This window comes from Phocoena phocoena, chromosome 1, assembly GCF_963924675.1.
Source record: "Phocoena phocoena chromosome 1, mPhoPho1.1, whole genome shotgun sequence".
Taxonomy (NCBI): domain Eukaryota; kingdom Metazoa; phylum Chordata; class Mammalia; order Artiodactyla; family Phocoenidae; genus Phocoena; species Phocoena phocoena.
This window is the reverse complement of record NC_089219.1, coordinates 105,525,893-105,552,492: the sequence shown is the minus strand read 5'-3', so window position 1 is coordinate 105,552,492 and position 26,600 is coordinate 105,525,893. Positions and strand designations below refer to the sequence as shown.

The window sequence follows — 26,600 nt, the reverse complement described above, 5'->3', positions numbered from 1 at the left end:
CTATCTATTTTACGTTTGGTAGTGTATATATTTCCATGCCACTCTCTCACTTTGTCACAGCTTACCCTTCCCCCTCCCCATATCCTCAAGTCCATGCTCTAGTAGGTCTGTTTCTTTATTCCCATCTTACCCCTAGGTACTTCATGACCTTTTTTTTTTTTCCTCAGATTCCATATATATGTGTTAGCATACGGTATTTGTTTTTCTCTTTCTGACTTACTTACTCTGTATGACAGACTCTAGGTCCATCCACCTCACTACAAATAACTCAATTTCATTTCTTTTTATGGCTGAGTAATAGTCCATTGTATATATGTGCCACATCTTCTTTATCCATTCATCTGTTGATGGACACTTAGTTTGTTTCCATCTCTGGGCTATTGTAAATAGAGCTGCAATGAACATTTTGGTACATGACTCTTTTTGAATTATGGTTTTCTCAGGGTATATGCCCAGTAGTGGGATTGCTGGGCTGTATGGTAGTTCTATTTGTAGTTTTTTAAGGAACCTCCATACTGTTCTCCATAGTGGCTGTATCAATTTACATTCCCACCAACAGTGCAAGAGTGTTCCCTTTTCTCCACACCCTCTCCAGCATTTATTGTGAAACACAACATTTTAAAATTTTGATGAAGACCAGTTTATCTGTTTTTTCCTTTCGTTGCTTGTACTATTGGTGTCATACGGACTAACAAATCACTGCTTAACCAAGGTCATGAATACCTACTCCTATTTTTTTTCTAAGCAGTTTGTAGTTTTGGCTGTTATACTGAGGTCTGTGATCCATCTTGAGTTAAGTTTTATGTATAGTGAGAGGTAGGGCTACAACATCATGCTTTTGCTTGTAGATATGTGCCTGTAGATGTTCAGTTGCCGTAGCATTATTTGTTGAAGAGACTATTCTTTTTTTTCTTTTTGCGGTACGCGGGCCTCTCACCGTTGTGGCCTCTCCCGTTGCGGAGCACAGGCTCCAGATGCGCAGGCTCGGCAGCCATGGCTCACGGGCCTAGCCGCTCCACAGCGTGTGGGATCTTCCCGGACTGGGGCACGAACCCGTGTCCCCTGCATCGGCAGGCAGACTCTCAACCACTGTGCCACCAGGGAAGCCCGAAGAGACTATTCTTTCCCCCAATGAATTGTCTTGGCGTCTTTGTTGAAAACCAATTGACCATAAAGGTAAGGATGTACTTCTGGCTTGCACAGGGCCTCAAGGTGAGCTAGAGGTAAGAGATTAGGGTCTTCTTAGATCTTTCCTGGACCTGTGCACAGCCCTGCACATACTTGTGGCCTGCTGGAGGCCCAGGAATGGGTCAGGTCTTTCAAAAGTACTCTATAAGCATATCATTTCCCAGCTTTCCTCCTTAAGTTTTCTAGACAGCCTCTTGTTTTCTCCTACTGGTATCAGCACCTCAGGCAACTGTAATATTAAATGATTGCTGATGATTATATTTGAAAAGCATCTTAGGGCTGGGGCTTTTCCCACTGAGTGAGCGCTAATCAGGTCAGATAATAGCCAGCCCTGCAAATGGGGCTTTTCCCCATTTTCCAAATGGAGAGCTGTCAGACAGGTCGAGTAGTGATGATTCTCTGGGGCTGGATCATTATGAGCTCCAAACCCTCACATTCCCTTCCAGTGGCTGCTAGGCTGCTGTTTTCATGGCTACCACAGATATGGGGAGAGGCTAATGGGAATCGAGCAAGTTAAAATGCCACAAAGCTCTCTGTTTTTACTGGGATTTGGATGTTTTTCTTAAATAAATACTCTTCAGATTATTGCAAGCCTTTGGCTAATTTTCCAGAGTTTTGTAAAAGTTGACTTTGACAATTTTTGCTTGTGTTCTCATTGCTTTTATGGAAGAACAGATTTTCAGAGGTTGTTGCTCTGCTATTCCAGAAGTCCCTCCACCTTATTTTAAACACCAGAAATGTTTTAACTTTTATTCAAGGCCAAGTATAGTTAGATTTACAAGCCTTTTACCTATTTTCACAAACTGAACACACCCATGTACAAGTTACATGAGTAACTTGCATTTCTCTTTATGCCCCTTTCCAATCACTAAACATCCCTTCCCTAAGATAACCTGGTTTTAAACTTAATATAATTTGAACCATTTAGTATACACTCTTTTATGTCTGTCTTCTTTCATTCAACATTAAGTTTGTGAGATTCTTTCCTGTTAAATGTAATTCAGTCTTCCTCATTGCTGTAGTATTCCGTTGAGTGAATATACCACAATTTATACATTCTCTGTAGGTAGACATTTGGATTACTTACAATACGGTGCTGTTACAGCATACTCTTGCACAGGTATTTTTGTGAACATACGTAAACATTTCTGTTAGGTATATACCTAGAAATGGAATACCTGGGTCATATGTTATAGGAATGCTGAGCATTAGTGGATACAGTCAGTTTTCAAAGTTGGTGGACCAATTTACATTCCCACAGCACTGTATAAGAGTTCTGTTTACTCAATATCCTTGCCATACTTGGTAGTATTTTGGGTTTTTCATTTTAATCATTCTGGTGAGAGTGTAGGGGTATCTCAGTATGACTTTAATTTGCATTTAATGCACTTGGCCAATTTGTATAAGGTTATCTGCTTTTTTCTTATTAATTTGTAGGTATTTTTTTTTTTTTTTTTTTTTTTTTTTTTACGGTACGCGGGCCTCTCACAGTTGTGGCCTCTCCCGTTGCGGAGCACAGGCTCCGGACGCGCAGGCTCAGCGGCCATGACTCACGGGCCCAGCCGCTCCGCGGCATGTGGGATCTTCCCAGACCGGGGCACGAACCTGTGTCCCCTGCATCGGTAGGCGGACTCTCAACCACTGCGCCACCAGGGAAGCCCTGTAGGTAATTCTTTACATAGTCTGTGTACCAGTATAATCTGTATAGGTTTGCAGATAGCTCCTCCCACTCTGAATTGCCTTTTTTCCCTCTTTTAATGGTGGTGGTTGATAAAAAGACATCAGTAATTTTAATGTAGTTTCATTTATCAAGATTTTTGCTTTATGTTTAGTACTTTTTAATTTTTTTTTTTTTTTTTTTTTAGTTTTTTTTTTTGCCATACGCGGGCCTCTCACTGTTGTGGCCTCTCCCCTTGCGGAGCACAGGCTCCGGACGCGCAGGCTCAGCGGCCATGGCTCACGGGCCCAGCCGCTCCGCGGCATGTGGGATCTTCCTGGACCGGGGCACAAACCCGCGTCCCCTGCATCGGCAGGCGGACTTTCAACCACTGCGCCACCAGGGAAGCCCTATGTTTAGTACTTTTTAGATCGTATTAAAAATCCTTACTGACCAAAGGAAAGATGGAATCAACTGATTTAATTTTTTCTGCAAATTTTTAAAAATTTTTAAATATTTAGGCAGAACATTTTAGTCTACCCTGAAGAATACCAGTATTTCCCCATGAGTGTATTTTACAGATGATTGTCCTCTTTCATTCACAAAAACACCAGCAAAGCATCGTCTTAGACAGCTCTATTCCAAAATATCTTTTATTCCTTCCTTTCAAACCCAGCAATTCCACTGAGTATATTTCTTACCTCATTTATTTCTAATCACCCTGTCTTCTGTTTTCAGAGATAAGAGAACTCATTAGAGTTGAAGTTCTCTCACTTTCTGCTCTATCCCACTCCTATCCCACAAGATAGATCCTCATCTATATTTATTTCTCCTCCTCCTATTTCAGTGGAAGATGTAGGTCTATCCCACCTTAAAAAACAAAACAAGGGCTTCCCTGGTGGCACAGTGGTTGAGAGTCTGCCTGCTGCTGCAGGGGACACGGGTTCATGCCCCGGTCCGGGAGGATCCCACCTGCCGCAGAGCGACTGGGCCCGTGAGCCATGGCCGCTGGGCCTGCGCGTCCGGAGCCTATGCTCCGCAACAGGAGAGGCCACAACAGTGAGAGGCCCGCGTACCGCAAAGCAAAACAAAATTTTTATTCTTAATCCTTACTAGTTACCTTCATTTCTATACTCCTTAAAAAAGAAATGTCTTACACATGTGATAAAATTGTATTGAACTAAATACACCCACACAATGAGTACATGTAAAACTGGTAAAATCTAAATAGGGTGGATGGATTGTATCAAATTCAATTTCCTGGTTGTGATATTGCACTATATTTATGCAAGGTGCTGCCACTGGGGGAACCTGGGTGAAGGGTTTACTGGATCTCTCAGTATTATTTCTTACAACTATATGCAATTCTATAATTATCTCAGAATAAAAAGTTAAAAGAGTCTTTCTAAAAGTTATCTATAGTCATAATAACTACCATTTATTGAGTGCTTACTGTGTGCTAGGTACTGTACTAAGCACTGTCAGGTGGATACTGTTGTTAATCTCATTTTATAAATGATGAAACTGAGGCACAGAGAGGTTAAGTCATTTACACAGGGTTACCCAGCTACTGAGTGGCAGAACTAGCATTCAGATCCGGTAGCCTAAGCTCAGAGAGAGAGTTCTTATCCACTCTGCTATACTTCTTGTACGTCTGCCTTCATATTCTGCCTCCTAGTCACGCTTCAACCCACCCCTCTATAATAGATTTAGCATTCATCCCAATCACTCCCCTGAACCTGCTTTTGCCTGGATCACCAACACGTCCATTTCTAAATCTAATGGATTCTTTTTGGTCCTAACCATTCTTTCTGCAGCCTTTGTTATTGTTCATACATTCAACAGATATTTACTGAGCACCTACAGTGTGCCAGATTCTTGTTTTACAACAGTGAACAAGATGGGCAAAACTGCTGTTAACTGAAGAATACATATGTCTTTACTTGTTATAATTAGGAGGTCAGAAACCTTTAATCACTGCTGACTTACTTGTGGATGGTCAACAGACCACCTTATTGTTCCATGCTTTTGTTTCTCTGTGGCTAAGCCAGATTATATTGTTATTTTGTTTGTGATTTCACAACATAAGGCAGAATGTACTATATTTAATACCATTTTCACTTTTCTCCAAATAGAAATCTGACCTTTTCCAAGCAGTTGCCATGAATATGAATAAATTAAGAGAGCTAAATCCTAAAGTATACTACCTTCTTGTGTAATTATTAATGGTATATTAATTTATGTTATAAATTATAATATTATAGATAAATTGTGAAAATTAATTGCCTTTGACCTTTTACTTACTTTTTCCAAATAAGGATAATTGAATTAATTAATACCACATTATTTGGAAACACCAGGAAGATCTCTGCAGAATATTCAATAAGTTTCATTCCATATAGCCAAATAAAAAGCTACTGGAAAATACTTGACTTCGTGGAGACATCATGGTAGCTGTTTGCATATCACCAAAGCTGAGCTCTTGAGCCCTAGTTGAAGGAAAGAAATCATCTTGTCTCTTTCCACATGTCCATGGTTATATTCTGTGTTTTTATTCCTTTCCCGAATTCAGTAAAGAAGCAAAAAAAAATCTCTCCTACTTCTTCATGTCAAAAAACAGCTCTTGTTTTATTAGTTCTAATGGGAATGTGTTTTGCTTGGTGATTGGACGCAACTATAATCCTCTTGCTTCCATCCAGGGTTACTGTTTCTGTCTGATAGCTGTTTGTTTACAGCAGCAGTTAGCAATTTGCATGGACAGTGCTGTCAAAGTCACTGCCCTCAATGAATCCCAAATGCCTCTTGGAAGAAAGATGACAGATTCAACCCAGCGACTTGCAAAACTTTAAAAGCGATTCCTTGTCAAACATGTGAAAAACAGCTCTTCCCTCTCCATGACTTGAGGAAAAAAAACGAGAAATTGTCTTATGCCAGATGGCGATTCCTTGCTAGTAAAATAGGCCTGGGCTGATTCAGCTTCATTCCTTTATGTTCCATTTGCAAAACCCACAAAGAACACATTTGGGGCCACTTTTCAGAGCTGGCAACAGCCTCTGCTTTTTAAGGAAATCAGATGGGCACACACACAAAAAGCCACAATGGATGAAGGGCTCGGAATCCCCAGGGTCCAGAAACAGGATGCATAGACCTTAAATTCTAGGTCACCAATTAGAACCTGGCCTGGACCCAAGGATCATCCCAATTGTTGCCAGATTTGGTGACTTGATTGAATTTGGTTAAAACAAAAACAAATTGGGAAAAGGTTATATTTTCTTGTTGACTAAACCTCTTCTTAAAAGAAAAAAAAAAAAGGAAGAAATAGAAACTATCTAAAAACATGCTTTCAGATGATAAAGTGATTCCTAAATTTCAAATTTCTCTGGGTCTAAAGGACTCAGTCTTTAAGTCCAGTACCTTTCTTTGCCATTTACATGTAAGATATTACAGCTGCTTTCATATATTTAGAATTCGTTTAGAGAGGATTTGACCAGTGTGCATGCGTGCATGTGTGTGTGTGTGTGTGTGCATGTGTGTGTCTTCTTAATTACATTGGCTTTTTAAATTGACATATAGTTGACTTATAATATTATATTAGTTTCAGGTGTACAACATAGTGATTCAATATTTTTATAGAGTACACATCATACAAAGTTATTATAAAATATTGACTAGATGCCCTGTGCTGAAATAGATGCCTCAGGACATAATGAAACCCTCTCACTGTCAGCTGCTTGCTAGGGATGTTGTGAAGAGGATTTAAACACTAGAATCGTAATGGTATTGGGTAGTTTTGAAGATGTCTTCTTCATCTAAAATTCTATGCATTATGAATTAGCCCCCTTAATTTTTTTAATTACCCTCATTTGGGGTACTTTTAGCCAAGGTAATACCTGTTGTCTGTTTGGTTTTGCCTTATATGCAAGAAGATATTGACCACCTTTGTTAATGTTCTATTTTATTTCTTCAGGTGTCTGAACACACACAATTAAGTTGGATCCTTACCTGCATGGTCAGACTACCCCGATTACAACATTTACACCAGTGGAAGGTAAATGCCAGTGATCTGATTAATAAACAGAAAGAAGTTCAGTTCCCAGTGCAGCTATTTTTCCTCTTTCTGTTTATTTTTGTGTTAGGCTCTGGGAATCCTGAGTTTGCTGGCCTCCCTGGTCTGTTACTCTAGCAGCTAGCTAGACCAGCATCTTTAACCTCACCGCCTCAGGGTATGAAACAGATAGGAAGAGGGTTCTCTAAGATTCTTTCCAACTGAAAAACTGGATGAAAATATCCAGCTTATTAATTATTTGATTTTATCTGTGCATGGTCGGTCCTGAGTGACCTTTACATAGACTTGGTAAATGACTTTGAACGTGCCACATTCTAATTAACAAACAATCACCATTTCTGGATTACTGGACTCTGAAGTTGCCTCCACCGGAATTAACTGGCATTAAGGCCAGAATGTTTTCATTGTGGAGAGAAGAGACAACATATTTTATTTAATATTTAAACAAGTTGAGTCCAAGCAACAATTCAAACCCACAGAAAAATTAAGCCTATTCTTTTTCTAAGAAGTTCAGCAGAGAAATATAAATTGGGTAATTCAAAGTACTTTACTCCCATGTATTTTTGCAATTGGATAACCTGAGGGTAGGTGGCCCGCCACTATGTCAACACTGATATCAGTATCAAGCGTATTTCCAGCATATTCTCAGGGCCATTGATTTCCTCAAAAGCCTTTGATTTCCTATTTAGAAGGCTTCACATATGCTGCAGAGAGAAACAGACAGAGCTTTAATGTGGCAGTGTCTAAATAGGAGGTACTGGTGATGCTGCAGAATCGTTACCTGCCAGGAGCTAGAAACAAAATTTTGTAATGTTCTCTACCGTATTTTGGTTTGGGGCAAGACTTTCCCATTTTATCGTAATATGGTAATGCTAAGCTGAACACTGAACGCTGAAATCCTTTTATAAGAACTGATTTAATGGGAAATGCTCCCACTTTTTTTTTTTTTTTAAATTGGCTGCGTTAGGTCTTCGTTGCTGCACACAGGCTTTCTCTAGTTGGGGCGAGCAGGGGCTACTCCTCGTTGTGGTTTGCGGGCTTCTCATTGCGGTGGCTTCTCTTGTGGAGCATGGGCTGTAGGCACCTAGGCTCAGTAATTGTGGCTCGTGGGCTCAGTAGTTGTGGCGCACGGGCTTAGCTGCTCCGCGGCATGTGGGATCTTCCTGGACCAGGGATCGAACCTGTATTCCCTGCATTGGCAGGTGGATTCCTAACCACTGCACCACCAGAGAAGTCCCTCCCACTTTAAAATGGTGTCTGAGGACCTCCTGGTAACACGTTACTAGTGAATGATTCTGAAGAAGGCTTCTACTAGTCCGTGATTTCTTATCTTTGGGGAAAACATGGATTTCAAAGCCAGTCTTAACTGTAGAGCATGGTATACTGTCTTCTGTGGTCATTCCGTCATTAACAAATACTGGTGATGCCTCTGCTAGTCTCATATCACACTAAGGGCTGGAGGTATTACAGTTACCAAGATGGATGGATGCAGCCCCTTTCATGAGGCTTATAGTTTATTTGGGAACAGACAGTTAAACAAACAATCAAAGTGTAAACAGTTTTAGGAGGGAAAGGTTCCAGTTCTATGGGAAGAGATAAGAACCCCTAGGTTGGTTTTGATTGGGGCAGTGAGGGACAAAACAGTGGGGAGGAAGGGTAGGGTCAGGGCTGGAGAGGTCAGGGTTATTTGGAGGATTGATGAGATAGCACAGTTGTGAGGCATCTGGGGCCCATAATAGGCATCCAATAAGTAATAGAGCTCTCCACACCTCCCCACTTCCTTTGTAGTTTCAAGGTCCAGTATTCTAATATAAAAAGACTATAAATCTAATACAGTAGCAATTTTTTTTTTTTTTTTTGAGGTACGCGGGCCTCTCACTGTTGTGGCCTCTCCCATTGCGGAGCACAGGCTCCGGACACGCAGGCTCAGCGGCCATGGCTCACGGGCCTAGCCGCTCCACGGCATGTGGGATCTTCCCGGACCGGGACACGAACCCGTGTCCCCTGCATCGGCAGGCGGACTCTCAACCACTGCACCACCAGGGAAGCCCGACAGTAGCAATTTTTAAAGACTGGGTTCTTTTCCCATTTGCTCATTTCCAAATTAATTTTTTTTAAGGGAATTCCTTTATTTTTATTTATTTATTTATTTATTTTTGGCTGTGTTGGGTCTTCGTTTCTGTGTAAGGGCTTTCTCTAGCTGCAGCAAGCGGTGGCCACTCTTCATCGCAGGCCTCTCACTATCGCGGCCTCTCTTGTTGCACAGCACAGGCTCCAGATGCTCAGGCATGTGGGATCTTCCAAGACCAGGGCTCAAACCCGTGTCCTCTGCATTGGCAGGCAGACTCTCAACCACTGCGCCACCAGGGAAGCCCCCCAGATTAAATTTTTATTATAATTACCCTATGATCATTGCAAACTGGCCTTTATCATGGACGTAGTAATAAGGTGTACTGAAGGAATTGTATGATCAAACTTTCAAATTTCCTATGAATGGCCTATAGCATTAGTAGTGCTGTAAGCCAGAGACTACTTGAAGTAACTAGAAAAATTTGTAACTAAATTATGGAACATTAAGATGATTAAAGAGAGAAGCTCTTGTTTTCAGACCCAGTCTCAAAGGTTGTGTCTGCATTTTGGTTGGGGAACCCCGAGTTGTGAGCATGTGAGTTTGGTCCTGAGAATCATGCACATTTATAAATTGAGTTGTTCATTTCATTCAGGAATCTTTGGATTTCAGGGAAGTGATTCATATTAACTCAACAAATAAAACTTATCTACACACCAAAATATACCAAAATATCCATTTATCATTTTACAAGATATGATATACCTAGGCCTTAGAAGCAATTACTAGTGAACTACACACAATAGTCCCTGCTAATAAGTAGCTCTGCTCAGAAAGCCAGATTCCCTGCAGCAAGGGAGTTAGTATCACTAGGGCTCACATTCAGCACCCAGTGCTCGCCAGTTGTTAAATATTTCTAGTATCACCTCCAGTGTTTCCATCAGCTTCCCTGTTAAGGAAATATTTTGATTTATACCACCTGTACTGTTTATTGGATCACTTTACTCTCAGGACAGATAATTAGGATGGGTTAGATGAAATTTTCTCTTAGTTTCATTGTTTTTAATGCCATGATTTTCTGGTTTTTTGTTTTGTTTTAATGTGATTTTAAGGGAACATTACAGTTTTGTCAATAGAGCGTGAGACTTTCTGGGAAGTTTCCACAAACAATTTGATGTTAACTAATGTTAATTTATAGAAATTTAATTTCATGGTATTTTCTGACCTTCCCTGTGAAATCTAGAATTTATCTGATTTGGAACCTAGAAAATCTTATGTCCTTACTTTAATAAAATGAAAAAGATATAGTGGCAGTGCAGGATCATTTCAAGGGGCAGTGGGGAAGCGGATTCACCTTATTCCTGCCCAAGGCTGGAGCATGGAGACAAGCCAGCCAGAAGATGGCCAGAGTTACTAACAGGAACTGAGATAGAATGTTGTTACAGGTGGCTTCAAATCACCCCTTGCTTGCTTTAAAGATTTCCTAATTTAGCATTATAATTAGGTTCATGTCGGATTTGTTTCCCTCCTCTCTTTCCACCCCCGCAGGCAAAGACTGCCAAGGAGAAGCAGAATGGAACCATGGGCCTGCTCACCTACCCAGTACTCCAGGCAGCTGACGTTCTGCTGTACAAGTAAGGAGCAGAGTTCACCCCCGTCCTAGATGTAGTCATGCTGACAAGAGAATGTCTCACCTATCTCAAGAAGATTCGGTTCACGGGGAAAGATGGGTACAGAAAGGATCAGACACATGAATCTATTTGTGTCTATTCCCTGGTAATAATACTAAATTATAGAAGTATGTTTTAATGTGAACCTAATAATATTAAGAAGTAGCCCTTAGGGCTTCCCTGGTGGCGCAGTGGTTGAGAGTCTGCCTGCCGCTGCAGGGGACACAGGTTTGTGCCCCGGTCCGGGAAGATCCCACATGCCACAGAGCGGCTGGGCCCGTGCGCCATGGCCGCTGAGCCTGCGCGTCCGGAGCCTGTGCTCCGCAACGGGAGAGGCTACAACAGTGAGAGGCCCGCGTACCGCAAAAAAAAAAAAAAAAGAGAAGTAGCCCTTAAATAGCACTTGCCACGTGTTGGAAACAATTATAAGTGCTTTACATACATTAACCCATTTAATCCTCACAACAACCTTATAAAACTATACCATCATCATCCTTAGTTTACAGATATGCAAACTTAGGCTCAGAGTGGTTAGTAACTTGCTCGAGGTCATGTGCTAGCAAGGCTTGGACCCAGGATTTGAATCTAGAAAGTTTGGGTACAAAATCTGTGCTCTTAACCACTATAGAATATATCCTTCCCTAGTAATAATTACACTTCAAGAGTTTTAAATGTTGATTTCTCGTATAATCTAGACTCTCAAGCAATGCTGTCCCATAGAATTTGCTGCAGTTACGGAAATGTTCTCTACCTGCGTTAAGACCATAGCCGGTAGTCACATGTGGCTATTGAGCACTTGAAATGTTGACGGAGGAACTGAATTTTAACTTGTATTTAACTTTCATTAATTTCGATTTAAATAGCTGCCTGTTGTAGTGGCTGCTATATTGGACCTGCAGGTTGAGATCAAGTTTTTCAACATGGTATAGGGTGCCCTCACTTTTCTCGGACCCATAATCTATAAGTCAGCTACTGCTGCTACTTACAGGTCTCAAAACTATACAGCTAGAGGATACGTGCACTCTCTGGAGGGCTGGCCAGGGCTTCTGACCCCATTCGTCTCCCGATTCTTCCCTCCTATCTCCACATCACCTCCCTCGGCCCCCATTTGGCCTTTTATAGATAAAGCCTCCCAGTCAGCATACAGTCATGGCCAAACCTTGCTACTGTGAAAGCTTCTGAGGAAAAAGAGAAACTATATGGGTCTTTTTTACCCCTTTCCCCTAAAACCTTGAGCCCATAAAAGTGATTCTTCTGGGCTTCCCTGGTGATGCAGTGGTTAAGAATCCGCCTGCCAATGCAGGGGACACGGGATCGAGCCCTGGTCTGGGAAGATCCCATGTGCCGCGAAGCAACTAAGCCCGTGTGCCACAACTACTGAGCCTGTACTCTAGAGCCCGTGAGTCACAACTACTGAAGCCCGCGTGCCTAGAGCTGTGCTCCGCAACAAGAGGAGCCACCACAATGAGAAGCCCATGCACTACAACGAAGAGTAAACCCCGTTCACCGCAGCTAGAGAAGGCCCGCGCGCAGCAACAAAGACCCAACACAGCCAAAAATAAATAAAAATAAAATAAATTTATAAAAACAAAATAGTGATTCTTCTGTGGGAAAACTAGAATTCTTTGCATGTAAATGTGATAATAGCATGGAGATGACAGTATATGTACCTTGTGACATGACCTCAGAGCCCTCGTGCAATTATGATGGAAACAGCTAGAAGAATAGCTGCTTACCTTTACATATAAGGAATGTCCATTAGTACATGCAATCTATCTTTAATTCTGATTCAAACTTATGTGTTAGGATTATGTGTCTGTTTGATATATTAACTTGAATGCTGGACCCCTGATAGCATTTATTATTTATAATAAGTAACTTTTGACTTATCCTGGGAAATCTAGAACACTTTTCTCCAGGAGCAGCAAATGAAAGTCTAATGAGGGTCTAATAATATATTTCCCAGTGAAGTAGCATATTTACTTAGAAAGGTTCTGTAAAGAACTTTGATTTTGTCACCTGTAAAATGAGAAAAATCATTATTAAAGGATTAAAATGAAATCTGTCACTTGGCTATGATTGATGATGATGTCTTTGACTATTACAATCTTATGTCTAGTTTCGTTTTCAAGGGCTACTTCTTCATAGAACCAAAGGCTGATTTTTCAGCGCCAGGATTTGGAAGCACACAGCACAACAGATTTCTTCAACAGTTCAAGAGCTATAATGGGGGAGTTCTCTGAGTTCAGGGCTGTGAAAAAGAGTAAACTTGAACAAGAATGACTGCCCTCTGTGATACCATGGAGCAGAGTGGGAAGGAGCTTTAAAGGGCCTCTTCTTCGACTGCCTTGCTTTACAAATGCGGCCCAGGCAGGTTAAGCAATCTGCCCAAGCCACGCAGCCAGACAGTGGACAGAGGAGCCTCAGAGCGTGATTATGGTCTCCCGAGGCCAGTGCTCACCTTCCTTAAGGAGCCAGTCGTTGTGTTAGGAAACAAGATCATCACATGAACAACCAGAGCAATATAGATAATATATAACAAAGTGATGATGAATGTATTTTTATCAGGTGCCCGAAAATACAATTGTCAGAATGATAAAAATCCTGCAGTTTCTTTCATTCATAAAGTGCATTAATGGGACATAGCTCAGGGGGTTATTAAACAGATTATGTATGAATTGATATCACCTAGTATATAAATACAAATATTTTAAGAATGCAAGCAACATTTTAAAAGGCTGATATTGGCAGAAATATCTCCTTAACATCCCCAAATCGGTCATATCATCTACCTTTCTTTCAACCCAAGCCTGAAGTTGAGAATGTCCTCTTTTCTTACACAAAACAATAATTATTTCAGAGGGGGCAGGTAAACACCAAGAGCTTTCCGATAGCTTCCTGTCTGTCTTACTCTGCCCAACATCAGCAGGTTCTCACAGTCGGTTAAGGCTTCCAAGGATAAGTAGTACTTCTCCAGCCTCAGTAACCCCAGCCTACTCCCAGTAGCAAAAAAATTCCCATACTATAAATATTCCTTCTTTAACGCTTACTGATCTATTTGGTGGTTGGAATATGTACTAAGAATGCCATAAGATGCCTTTCTTTTTCCTATTTTCTGAAAAGAAAATTTTCATGACATATGTTTTTCTATCCCCATCAGACTTCTGATATTTTATATATAACCTGTTAAACAGACAAAAGTATTTTTCTACAAAACTAGGTAATTATCAGTATTCAAGATGATTGTCTCCTACCTTAGCCTAGAAACTAGAAACTACCTCCCTGTAATGCCACGATTAGAACAAAGATGTGGAGCTGGTACCTGCATGCTCCTTTTCTAAAGAGAGATAGCCCTACATTTCTTTCCTGTCTGGTCTCAGGCTGGACATACTGCTACCAGCCACCATGCTCCATCCCATAGACTCTGTTCCTTTGAGCTTTTTCCTCCTGCCATCTTCCTTCAGACTATTCCCCGGGGCACCACTGCCACACCAGTGTCATTTGGACCCCTGCAAAGTGTACAGACAAGTACAATAAAATCAGCTCTGTCTACTACAACATTTATTCTGCTAACATAGAGTTCTCATCTGTATCACTGTGCTTCCTTCCAAGTTTAGAAATTTCCTAATTGCTTGATAATAAGTAGCAGAGGCAGGACTCAAACCCAGGTCTGATTTTTAGCCTGTACCATTGTTTTGCCTATAACAGAGCTCAAGCACTTGGGGTTACTTTTTGTTTGGTTTTGTTTCAGATATTTCTGGATTTTGAAAAATATCATAACTAGAATGTCTATGAATATATACATTATAAACATAGATAAATACAAAAAATAAAAATAGATACAAAAAACATTCATATTTTCTCTCACCAGAATATGTATATGTGGCCTCTTCATAAAATGTTGATGTGCAGGGCAGTTATAGATTTCATGTTTGCTTTTGTCAAAATCAGCATTGGAATTGAGTGGTACATGGTGGGGTGGAGAACAAACAAGAGGGAAGGGAATGGAAGAGGAGCCTTCCAGATAAGTGTATGAGAGATTAATGTAATTGTTTTGGCAGAACTTCGTAAGGAACCCAGGAATGGAGACCTGAGACCATCTTAAGCTTGAGAGCATAATAAAATAGCAGGTATATGAAGAGAGACAAAATACTCAAAAATAACAAGTGTTTATAATTTATTTTATATCTACATTATTATTCTGAATATCTAAGTTCCAATAGCTAGATATATATATTAAGTAAATATTTCTCTCTCTCTCTCTCTCTATATATATATATATACACACACACACATATATATACACACATACATAGTTTTTATGAACATACAGCAAATACTTGTTAAGTAACTGGAAGGCCACTAATCTAGAAAAATGCACTATGCATGGACTTGAGGGAAAGGGAAGAAGGAATTCACATGTGAGCATTATTTGCTAGGTGCCATACTGGCTGCTACACATACATTATCTATTCAGATTCTCACAACAGCTCTGTAAGACAGTTAAGTGGTGTTATTCCCATTTTACAGATAAAAAAATGAAGTTTGGGCTTCCGTGGTGGTGCAGTGGTTGAGAGTCCACCTGCCGATGCAGGGGACGTGGGTTCGTGCCCCGGTCCGGGAGGATCCCACATGATGCGGAGCGGCTGGGCCCATGAGCCATGGCCACTGAGTCTGCGCGTCCGGAGCCTGTGCTCCGCAACAGGAGAGACCACAACAGTGAGAGGCCCATGTACCGCAAAAAAAAAAAAAAAAAAGAAGTTTTAGAGAGGTACCACCAAGTCTGCTCAACTAGAGATGAGAGTGATTACCTGGGCTACTCAGTTTCTCTTTCTCAAGAACTAGAACAGAGAAATACAGGAAGAGGATAAGAAGATAGATAGTGAAAGCAAAAGCTGAAATGACAAAGGAAAATGTGGAAACAGAGGCCTCAAGGAACTATGAGTAAGCAGAACCAAAACCAACCCCAAGCCAAGAGTACAGAGAGTAAGTTGATTGGTCAGAAACGTCAGACTTGGTAATTCCAGAGAGAAGCCGAGTTGCTGTAATGTCTGAGGATCAGACCACTGCCATTGAGAACAGTTGAGATAATTCATTCCTAAAACTGCTTTGGAGACATCTAGTTTTTGCATTACATTCTTTCTTTGCGAAGTCAGTGTGTCCTGAATGTTTATGAGATTCTGAAAGCTGCTGGCCAAATGTCATTTCAGTACTCTGCTGAGGTTCACATACTTACCCACAACAGCCAAAGCAATCATTTCTTCTCTTTCTCTTTCACTTTTGAGCTATCAGACAAGCGCCTGCAGTAAACCAGAACCCTACTGGAAAGCAGTCTGAGAAATGTAGCGTACAGGCTGCTAGCCCCTGAAAATCAAGAAATAACGTAGAAGGAAACAATGATGCTGAGAGGTCAAGAGACAATCCAGTACACTCTCCTAAAAGCAGGGGGAAGCTATTTGTGCACTTTGAAGGACAGAGGGAAATGATTTGATTTGTACTTTTAAAAGAACTAATTAAAATACACAGAATGAGTTATAGGGGCATAAGAGCAGCCAGGGTAGTCTATTAAGAGGCTCTTTCGTTAGCCTATTTAGACCATGATGGTGACAGTGAAGATGAAGAGAAGAGACAAATTTAAGAGATTTTAGGATGTAAAGTGGATAAGATTTCATAATGGATTGGATGTGTATGAGAAAGAGCTATCAGGGATGTCCCCAGGTTCCTGACTTATGCAGCTAGGTTGATGGTGTTGCCATTCATTGAGATAGGGAATACTGTAAGAGGACTAGCCAGAAGAATTTATAGCTTCAGTTGGTGTTCTCTCTCCTCTTGGAAGCTAACTCCCTAGAAGTTAAAACCTTCTTTATATCTCTCATAGTACTGGCACCAGGCCTTGCATAGCATAGGTCTTCAATAAATAATTGCTAAATTAAAGAGTCATTACAGAATAGCCAACAAGCAACCAGTGGTGGTGAATTCATCCTTTACCAAAGGAAAAACGGCACCAAACTCCTATCGCAGCCAGGCTGGTTAAAGGCAGTAGCGCCGAAAATGCATAAACACAGCCAAAGTAGTAGGAAAAAAAATAAGAGAACAAATCTCTGTGAGCAGATATTTGTAGGCAATGATTATTCATCTGGACACTAATTCTGCCAGAGGGGTGGGGTGGATCCCAAGTAAACGTAGATGCCACAAGGAACTAAGCAAAAGAAAAATGGTTTAGTCACCAAGGACGATGATCAGACGCATTATTGTGTGACAGAAGTTGTAACAATCAAAATTATGAAAGACTTTTGTTTTATGTTGTGTCTAAGAAAGTACAGTCAGGGTAAGTAAAAAAAAAAAAAAAGAAAATGGGGAAAAAGAGAAGACATATTAATATGGAGATCATTATGTAGGGTATAAATTTTAAAAGAACAGCACTAAATTATTTGAAGTGAGAGGAAGAGTGTGAGTAGAGAGGTTGAAATGTGAAGAGAATCAGCCCCATAAGTGAGCAGAATCAAAGACAGACTGAATTAATGTAGAGTGTAAACTCAATGGATGAGAAGTAAGGGCCAAGATAAATTACAGGAGGTGAAAGGACCAGCTGGAGCAGAGGGAGGAAAGACTAGAAACAAACAAACTGAAATCAGATGAAAAAGCCAAGTGGAGCAATAGGTCCAGGTGAAAAAAATTAAAATTTTTTTAATCCTTTTTTGAAAAAGCAAAACCTCACAGAATTGTAAGAAAAGAGGCTAGGATCCGACATAAGGCAAAGACACATGCAGAGTCATTATGAAAACTAAATGTGTTTTCTGTTTAGTTTGGTTGCTTGGTGAATCTGGAACCATTTTGACATGTGGAAATATTCATTTTGATGTGCTTAAAGTGTATTGATTATGGTAATTGTTTTTTCTGTGTTAGATGCAGTCCATTGTGATTTCCTATGGGCTACTGTAATTGCTTTTTAACCTGCCCTGTTGGCTAATTTGGTTTGGGGGAGTCAAGGTAACCTCTGTGTGTCAGCCTCACTATGATTACAAGACAGGAGTGCAAAGTCCAGTCAAAGGACAGGAGTTTAGGAAGGTGGGCGTGTGCACGTACATCTCAGAGAGGAGCACGTACAGGGTTGTGGACAGGAGGGAAACATAAAAAGGAACATTTTTGTTTTTGCCACTTGTCAAGCCAGTGACTTTCTTCTCCAGGCTGTGTGGAAGAGAGCACTGGACATGGCCTAACAATCATTTTGTAGAATTTCCTAAATTCATTTACTGACCTTAGAAGAAGAGAAACTACTTCCTGATCCTTTGTCATGGTCCCTGGATTTTCCCTTTGCCTTCATTATCCTGTCTCTGTTTTCCTTAAATTAAAAGACTCCTTAGAATTCTATAACATACCATTTGTATTTGGGTATAACCTAATCAGATATATGAACTATCAGTTTGAAATATTTCTTCTTCCCAAATCAGGATTGCTGCCCAGGTCTGTGACTGTCTCTGGGATTTTATGTTGATATTTATGTTCGTGGTATGAGTCAGCTATCAAAAAGGAAAATGGTCCTGGTTTGAAAAAAGCCACAAGGTACCTCACATCAAGGTCCCTAATATACCTTTCTTGTATCATTTTGTCCTTCATGGTATCAGATATTAATGAATATATGTTATAGCCAGTGTTGATTGAGCTCTTACTATCAAGTATTGTGCTATGCTTGGTTAGCTCATCTAATCTTTGAGACAACAGTAAGAGGTAAGCACCATTATGATCCTCATTTTGTCGAGGAAATGGAGGTTTAGGAACAGTAAGACACTTGGCTATGGTAACTCGCTAGTAGCTGTTGGAGCTATGATTTAGATTCAGTCTGATCATAAGCTTATTTTATTATAATTTTTCTCGTGGTATATAACTATATACATTATACTTACTTCCTCTTAAGATCATTCATTTATTGAAGAAATATTTGTTGAGCTTCTCCTACCTACCAGGCAAATCTAGTAGGTGTTAGAAATAGATTGAAAAGCAAGACAAGTTCTCAAAAAGCTTATTTCATAGCAGGAGAGAAAACAACATACAATTAAATAAACAAACAAATGAAGTAAAATAATTAGGCTAGGGTTAATACTATAAAGAAAATAAATAAGATACTGTGAAAAAGAATAAGAGGGGAAAGCCAACTGTGGAGATGGTAGTCAGGAAAGTCTTCTCCAAAGAGGTGATATTTAAGCTTAGACCCGAAATCAAGGCAACAATAGGCAGGATTTAAGGGAGGAACATGCTGGTAGGATAGAAGAGCAATATGTTCAATAGATCCAGCTCCCTGCCTTAAACATTTGAACTGTAAACTTTCCAGGATACACCATTTTGTTTTCTGTCTTTATAGGGTCTAGTAGTAGGAGAGTCCACGGTCTCTCACAGGTTCATTTCAATGTTCTATTATAATTTAAGCATTCTCTATTCAACAGGAAAAAATTAAAAATCACTGCTACTATTTCTGTTCTTTTTAACATATTGGTGCATTTCCTCCAGACCAGTTTTTGAAGTTAACATTCCTTGTTTGCACACTGTCTACCAGGCACCAAACTGTGAGCTTTGTGTGCATTATTTTACTCACTCATCAAGCAACCCCATGAGTAGGAACTTATTATTAGTCAGCTTTAAAAATGAAACAGATTTAGGTTGAATACCTCTCCCAGGAACACGCAACTGGTGAGTGGCAGAGCAGGAATCTGACCCCAGAACTGCCTGACAGCAGAGCGTCCCCTCTAACCGCTGTGGCCTGTCCTTTATCTGAATGTACATTATATGTATTTTCCAAAAAGCTTGCATCCTGGGTTTTTGTTTATTTTTTTTTGGCTTATATTTTCCCACATCATTAAATGTTTTCTGTTTTTATTGATTTTAATGTTTTCTTTGTTTTCTGCCTTTTGCTATATAGATTGTGGGTTTTTTGCTTTTATGTATTCCAATGTTTGGAAGGTGTGCTTTCTGTTTTTAATTCTAGCAGTGACCATCTTTGAACAAAGACCACCCAAATGAGAAAACAGCCTTTCAGAACTTGTCACAGCAAGAGACTCAGCCACCATCACTTGTGTTCTGCAGGCAAGCAGGGGAGTACAGAGGCCTTATAGGAAAGAAAGTCTTCAGGGTTGCTCTGTTTAGAGGTTGTTGCCACGGGGAAGCTGGAGGCTGACTAACTAGAAATGGGGCATCTTATGTGATTGGTTTGGGAAGCATATTTGACTTTCTCTGGTTGGTCCTGGGTTGGACAAAGCTAGGACAAAGAACTGGGACATTGGCAGTCATTGACCATGCTGGGCCCATTGCTGCAGAGACTGTGGTTTGGCCTCCTGAGCTAGTTGCTCCAGAGGTTTTGGGTCAGTTTTTTGGCCATATAATGTCTGCCATTGTCCATTTATATGCCAGTTTCTCTCTTTTCAAAAATGTGTTTTTGAATCTTTTGCTAATCATTCCAAATAAATGTTATCGTGATATCATGTGGTAAGATGGGTTATTAATCACACTTGTAGATCCTCAGTCTATACTCACACTTCGTTTTGATTTTGTAAACTAACCTGGGATTTTCAATAGATTGTTTTTATTTAAATGGCTTGATTTTAGACTACATCATTTTCTATTTCAAATTGTAACCAAAATTTAGACTTTATGTTTTTAGTCTTTACAGCCAGTCCTTATACCTTGGCATCTCCATTTCTGAGTTCTTCAGTCAGTAGATTTGCTTCAAATTTTTTTCCAGTCCTTTACGTGCCTGAGAATTTCTTTCTGTTCAGTTTGCCTCATCAGTAAAATGGGATTAAGTACAATAATAATACATTAAAGGTGCTTAACAAAGTGTACAGCATATAGGAAGTGTTCAGTAGCTATTAGCTACTTCATTATCACCATCATTATTATAGTTCACATATAAAACACAGCTTGGCTAGGTTTTTAATACTTTCTTCTCACAACCCTATAAACATTATTCCGTTGTATTATCAACCTGATTTCTCTTATTTTTGTCTTTATTTTCTGACTGTGGCATATAGGATTTTTTTCTTTAACTTGTCATTTAAAATTTCTTCTGGGTTGTGTTTTGGTGTGATTCTCCAGTGTTTTTTTCCTAAAACTTGTTGAGTTCCTTCAATACTCAGTTTTGTCTGCTTACTTGTTTATTCTTAATTCAGTAAATCCTCCTTCTGTTTGAGGTTATTGCTTCGTTCATATGCTCTTGATGTCTTCCTGAGGAGGACCATAATCTTAGATCAGAGGATGGTCCTCCAACCTGTCATTTGCTCATCACACTTCTTTTTTTCCTCTTGCTCTGAGTCCCTGAAGAGCCTTAAGTTTCTTATCCATGTCACTGATATGACCTGTCCTTAGGATTCTGCTCCTACTTCTCCCAATTCTTCTATTATGTGTTTAGTTTTATTTCATCATTTCACTTTCCCTTCATTTTATTGTGTTCTATCACCACGTATATTTTTCCCCTTTTGTGATTTCTTGCTCATGTCTCATAACAGCCATGCGTCTTTTAATCCTATTGAGGTCACCCAGCAATTTTCTTTAAAAAACAAGACAGAACTAGGGGCTTCCCTGGTGGCGCAGTGGTTGAGAGTCCGCCTGCCGATGCAGGGGACACGGGTTCGTGCCCCGGTCTGGGAAGATCCCACATGCCGCGGAGCGGCTGGGCCCGTGAGCCATGGCCGCTGAGCCTGTGCGTCCGGAGACTGTGCTCCGCAGGGGAGAGGCCACAGCAGTGAAAGGCCCACGTACCGCAAAAAAAACAACAAAAAAAAGAAAGTCAATGATAAAGAAGCCTTTTAGTTTGATGCAGTCCCATTTGTTTATTTTTGCTTTTGTTGTCCTTGCCTGTGGAATCAGATCGAAAATAAATATCCCTAAGACCAATGTAAAGAAGATCACCACCTATGTTTTCTTCTAGGAATTTTATGGTTTCAAATCATACATTCAAGTCTTTAATCCCATTTTGAGTTAATTTTTGTATATGGTGTAAGTTACTGGTCCAGTTTCATTCTTTTGCATGTAGTCATCCATTTTTCCCAACACCATTTATTGAGGAGAGTTTTTTTTTCAATTGTATATTCTTGCCTCCTTTGTCATAGATTAATTAACTGTACATGCATGTGTTTATTTCTGGGCTCTCTATTCTGTTCCATTGATCTGTGTGTCTGTTTTTCTGCCAGTATAATCTGCTTTGATAGTTGTAGCTTTGTAGTATAGCTTTAAGTCAGGGATAAAGTAGCTAGTCTTTATGATAGTCAAAACTATCTCCACTTCCTCATGCTCTACACAACTATTTTCAATAAACCAGTAGCCTGTGGACAGTAATTCACAAGGAAAATAATATCTCTTCCAGTTTTTCAAGGACCACTAATTAACCACGAGGCTAGGAAGTTCTCTCTATAACAAAGTACCATAGTTTTCTAGCAGTTTTTCTTTTCTGTGGTTGTTTTGAAAAGTTGCTATTCTCCTCATAGGTACAATTGTCATTTAAATATTCAAGTTTACTTTAAGGCTGCTGCTTTCACAGGCAGAATATTAAACTTCCTTGATCAAGATACTACAGCACTTTATTAACTATACTATCAAATGTCAACTCCCAGCCAAACATTAAATACTTAAAGTCACCTGTCTCCTTCCCCACTAATATTTCAGTATAACATTTTCCCCGTCAAGACTTCTCTATAATGGTTAATTCTTCCCTTGTTTGATGTACCTCGTCATGATTCAACACTGCAATCTTTATATATGGGACTAAACTAATTATAAATAAAGTCCTTATATGTTGATAATTTTCATTTTACATCTTCATTTTTTTTTTCTTTTTTTTTTTTTGCGGTACGCGGGCCTCTCACCATTGGGGCCTCTCCCCTGCGGAGCACAATCTTCGGATGCGCAGGCTCAGCGGCCATGGCTTACGGGCCCAGCCGCTCTGTGGCATGTGGGATCCTCCCGGACCGGGGCACAAACCTGCGTCCTCTGCATCGGCAGGCAGACTCCCAACCACTGCGCCACCAGGGAAGCCCCATCTTCATTTTTTAATAAAATAAAATATTGCAGCTAAAATCAAGGTCTTCTTTGTTCCTTTCCCCCCGACCCATTCTCTTTCCTTCTTTTTTTTTTTTTTTTTTTTTTTTTTTGCGGTACGTGGGCCTCTCACTGCCGCAGCCTCTCCCGCTGCGGAGCACAGGCTCCGGACACGCAGGCTCAGCGGCCATAGCTCACGGGCCCAGCTGCTCCGCGGCATGTGGGATCCTCCTGGACGGGGACACGAACCCATGTCCCCTGCATCGGCAGGCGGACTCTCAACCACTACGCCACCAGGGAAGCCCTCTCTTTCCTTCTTTAGAGGCAGCTATGATCATGAATTTGTAGAGGAGCTTCCAGTATGTTTTTATACTTATGTATGCATCTATAAACAATATATAATATTGTCATATGTACTTTGAAGAGAAATGTTCATGTACTCTACATGTCTTCTGCGACTTGCTTTTTTCATTCAACATTGTTTTGGAGATCCATCAACATTGTACTAATAGATGTTGTTCATTTAAGTTCCCTGCAGTATATTAATTGTTCTGTGATTACAATTTACTTGAAAACGAAAGAGCATATTCCAAAAAGATCTTGAGTTACTCGCTGTGTGACAGGGAAGGAAAACTCTTGCCCAAAGAACTTTCTGCCATCTTTGATTTGAAGAGCGGGCTGGAGTGTCTTTCAAGTGTGAGTGCAAGCTCTGAAGTAAAAAGCATCTGGTCAAAGCTAGGATAATATGTGCTAACCGGGTGAGGGAAAGAGGAGTGGTTTAAAATACACTTAGGCTTGGAACATATGCTATATAAGATACCATTCCTCCCTCCCAGCAAGATCCTGTCACCCTGCTGTTGAAGGCTGTATTCTTCTGCTATGGAAGAAACAGAACTAGAGTAGACAAATGTCTCCTTGCCATTTGTCTGATACACAGATAAAGACTTGGGTCTCAACACTCCCTCCGTAGCTGGTGAACACTTGTTGAACATGAGCAGTGAAATAGGCATGGGAAATGCAGCTGCTTGCAATACCATTTTAGTATAAGCAGGAGCCTTGCTGAGTGTCTCTGTCTGTCTTTTATTAAAGGTCCACACACGTTCCTGTTGGGGAGGATCAAGTCCAGCACATGGAGCTAGTTCAGGATCTAGCACAGGGGTTTAACAAGAAGTACGGGGAGTTCTTCCCAGTACCCAGGTCCATTCTGAGTAAGTAACAAACATACAATTTTTAAATCAGGATGCATTTTGAAGAGAGGATTGGATAACGGACTGAGAAGCTTGGAACTTTCTTGGGACTAAACTTGGCTTCGTTGTGCACAGATTTCAGGATTTATAATGAGAATCCCATCTTTTTCTGTAATGTAGGACTAGTAGACCTCATTGGATTATTGACTAAAATAACCAAAATTTTGAAAAGTATGGGAGAGACTAGAAACTACAAATAATCATTTTCATTATAGAGTATCATATATATATATATATATATGTATATATATAAACATATCTCATTTGATAGAGCAGGTATCTTTCCCTATTTCATAGATGAGTAAACTAAGGATTGGCAAGCCTGACTTTGTATCCAAGTCGCGGTGGCAAAGCTGGGCCCTACATTGAGCTCTTCTGGTTCCAAAGCCAGCTGACCTTGCCTTCTCTATTCACAGTAGAACAAAAGTCATAAGAGTAAGAACTGCTGGATCATAATCTAGATAAAACAAGAGGGCATTGATCATCCTCGCACTTTGCCTTCTTAAATATACAACTGAGATAGAATGTACAATCTACCTACTGAATCCAAAACCTCATCTGCTTGCAAGGCTATGCTCGTCTGGAATCTTCTCGAGAAAAAAAAGCTGTAAATCTCTATCAACATTTTGGTAGCAGTGTAAACTTGTGGCAGGGGCGGAGATCACTGAACCTAAGCTCTGCCCATCTTTATTAAGGTGGCTGCATTTCAAAGAGTATAACATGTGCCTAGTGTCAATTTAGAAACATAAGGTGGATATAAATTACTAAGTTATTCCAACAGTTCACACAAATAAATTCAGGGCACCCCATGCATTGAAATCAACCTTCTTTTAGCAACGGGGACTATTTTAATGCTTTGGCTAATTGTTATTTTACCTATTTCAACTTTATATGTTTCTGTAATAGCCATAAATTAGGCAATTATTAATAACACAGGTTTTATGAAGCACAGCTTAACATCTTGATTCTATCAGAGCAATAAACAAGTCACTTCTCTCACTCTTGCATGTGTGTGTGTGTGTGTGTGTGTGTGTGTGTGTGTGTGTGTGTGTGTGTGTTGGTAATTACTTATATAATCATGGGTAAAGAAATGGAAAGATGCCACAGGTTGTGAAAACTGGCATGGGGGTAGGAAGGGCAGTGGTTGTGGGCAGGGGGTGATTAGCCAATAAGGAAGAGCAGAGAAGAAGGAAATAGACAATACTTTTTTTAATAGGTATGCACAGCAAAAACAGTACGATTGATACAATTTCATTTGTGTAAGATTATATGTTTTTATGTTTATATATGCATTAACAGATGCATGAAAATATCAAACAGTACGATTGATATAATTTCATTTGTGTAAGATTATATGTTTCTATGTTTATATATGCATTAACAGATGCATGAAAATATCAAACAGTACGATTGATACAATTTCATTTGTGTAAGATTATATGTTTCTATGTTTATATATGCATTAACAGATGCATGAAAATATGATCAAAATATTAACATTTTATTACACATTTCAGACACCTTTACTTTCATGCTTATAGAAATTGCTAATTTATTACAATGAGTATAATCAGATAAAAATAATAAAGTTATTTGGTGTTCTTGGCACTTTTTAAGATCTAGACACTGACATTCCTATTGGTGTTTTATTGTTTTGTTTTTTTGTTTGATTTTTGTCTCTGGTACGTGTGTGTTGGTGCTTTTACCTAGCGTCAATGAAGAAGGTAAAATCCCTGCGAGATCCGTCTGCCAAGATGTCAAAATCAGACCCTGATAAACTGGCCACTGTCAGAATAACAGACAGCCCGGAGGAGATAGTGCAGAAGTTCCGCAAGGCTGTGACGGACTTCACCTCGGAGGTCACCTACGAGCCAGCCAGCCGAGGGGGCGTGTCCAACCTGGTGGCCATCCATGCAGCAGTGACAGGGCTCCCTGTGGAGGAGGTGGTCTGCCGCAGCGCTGGCATCGACACCGCTCGCTACAAGCTGGTGGTGGCAGATGCTGTGATTGAGAAATTTGCTCCAATTAAGAGTGAAATTGAAAAACTGAAGACGAACAAGGACCACTTAGAGAAGGTTTTACAAGCTGGGTCAGCAAAAGCCAAAGAATTAGCATATCCCGTGTGCCAGGAGGTGAAGAAATTGGTGGGGTTTCTATAGGAAGGTTCAATGAGTCACAAAAAGTCTTTTCTGTCTTGTGGTCCACGCACTCCTATTAAGGCAGCTTTCCTCACAAGTGAACAATTATAGTTTGGGGACACACAATTTGGTATACCTGATCATTGGCTTCATTTGATGAATAATGATTTGTAGCCTTCAAATAGAGCAATGTTCTAAATCCCATCAGCGAAATTCTGTGGGGAAAAAAAAAGAGCAAACAAAGAAGGCATAGCTATCTGAATCCTCAATTATGTGAGGCACACTCGGCCTCATTTATTCACACAAATGTGATTGAGGTAAGTAGCAATTTGGCAAGTGGGTGTTTCATTTTTGTCTCTCTGAAGTCCTTACTGTCACAGGTGCTCACTTTCTCTATCCCACCCCTTTTAAAAAGTAATATGTAGAAGTTTTAGGCTTATAATCCTTGGGATGCCATTTGAACCAATTTGTGTTCAGATCTCATAAAAATAGGTTGATGATTATCATTCATTTGTCACTGAGATGGTACCTGCTTTATTGTA

General features: G+C 40.1%; 1 protein-coding gene across 4 annotated transcripts in view; it reads left to right on the top strand.

Moving 5' to 3' along the window:
• Positions 1-26,296, top strand: part of WARS2 (tryptophanyl tRNA synthetase 2, mitochondrial) — an 85,885-nt gene extending 59,589 nt beyond the window's left edge. For 2 of the 4 annotated variants that reach the window (XM_065881935.1, XM_065881924.1), the window contains 4 exons: positions 6,813-6,893; positions 10,528-10,613; positions 23,763-23,881; positions 25,631-26,150. In XM_065881935.1, the coding sequence (XP_065738007.1) occupies positions 6,813-6,893; positions 10,528-10,613; positions 23,763-23,881; positions 25,631-26,079 (735 nt within the window). In that variant the 3' untranslated portion in view covers positions 26,080-26,150. Of the gene's footprint in view, positions 1-6,812; positions 6,894-10,527; positions 10,614-23,762; positions 23,882-25,630 lie in introns of those variants that run through there. The other 2 variants (XM_065881918.1, XM_065881944.1) reach the window with 2 other exon arrangements.
• Positions 26,297-26,600: the final 304 nt, after the last annotated feature.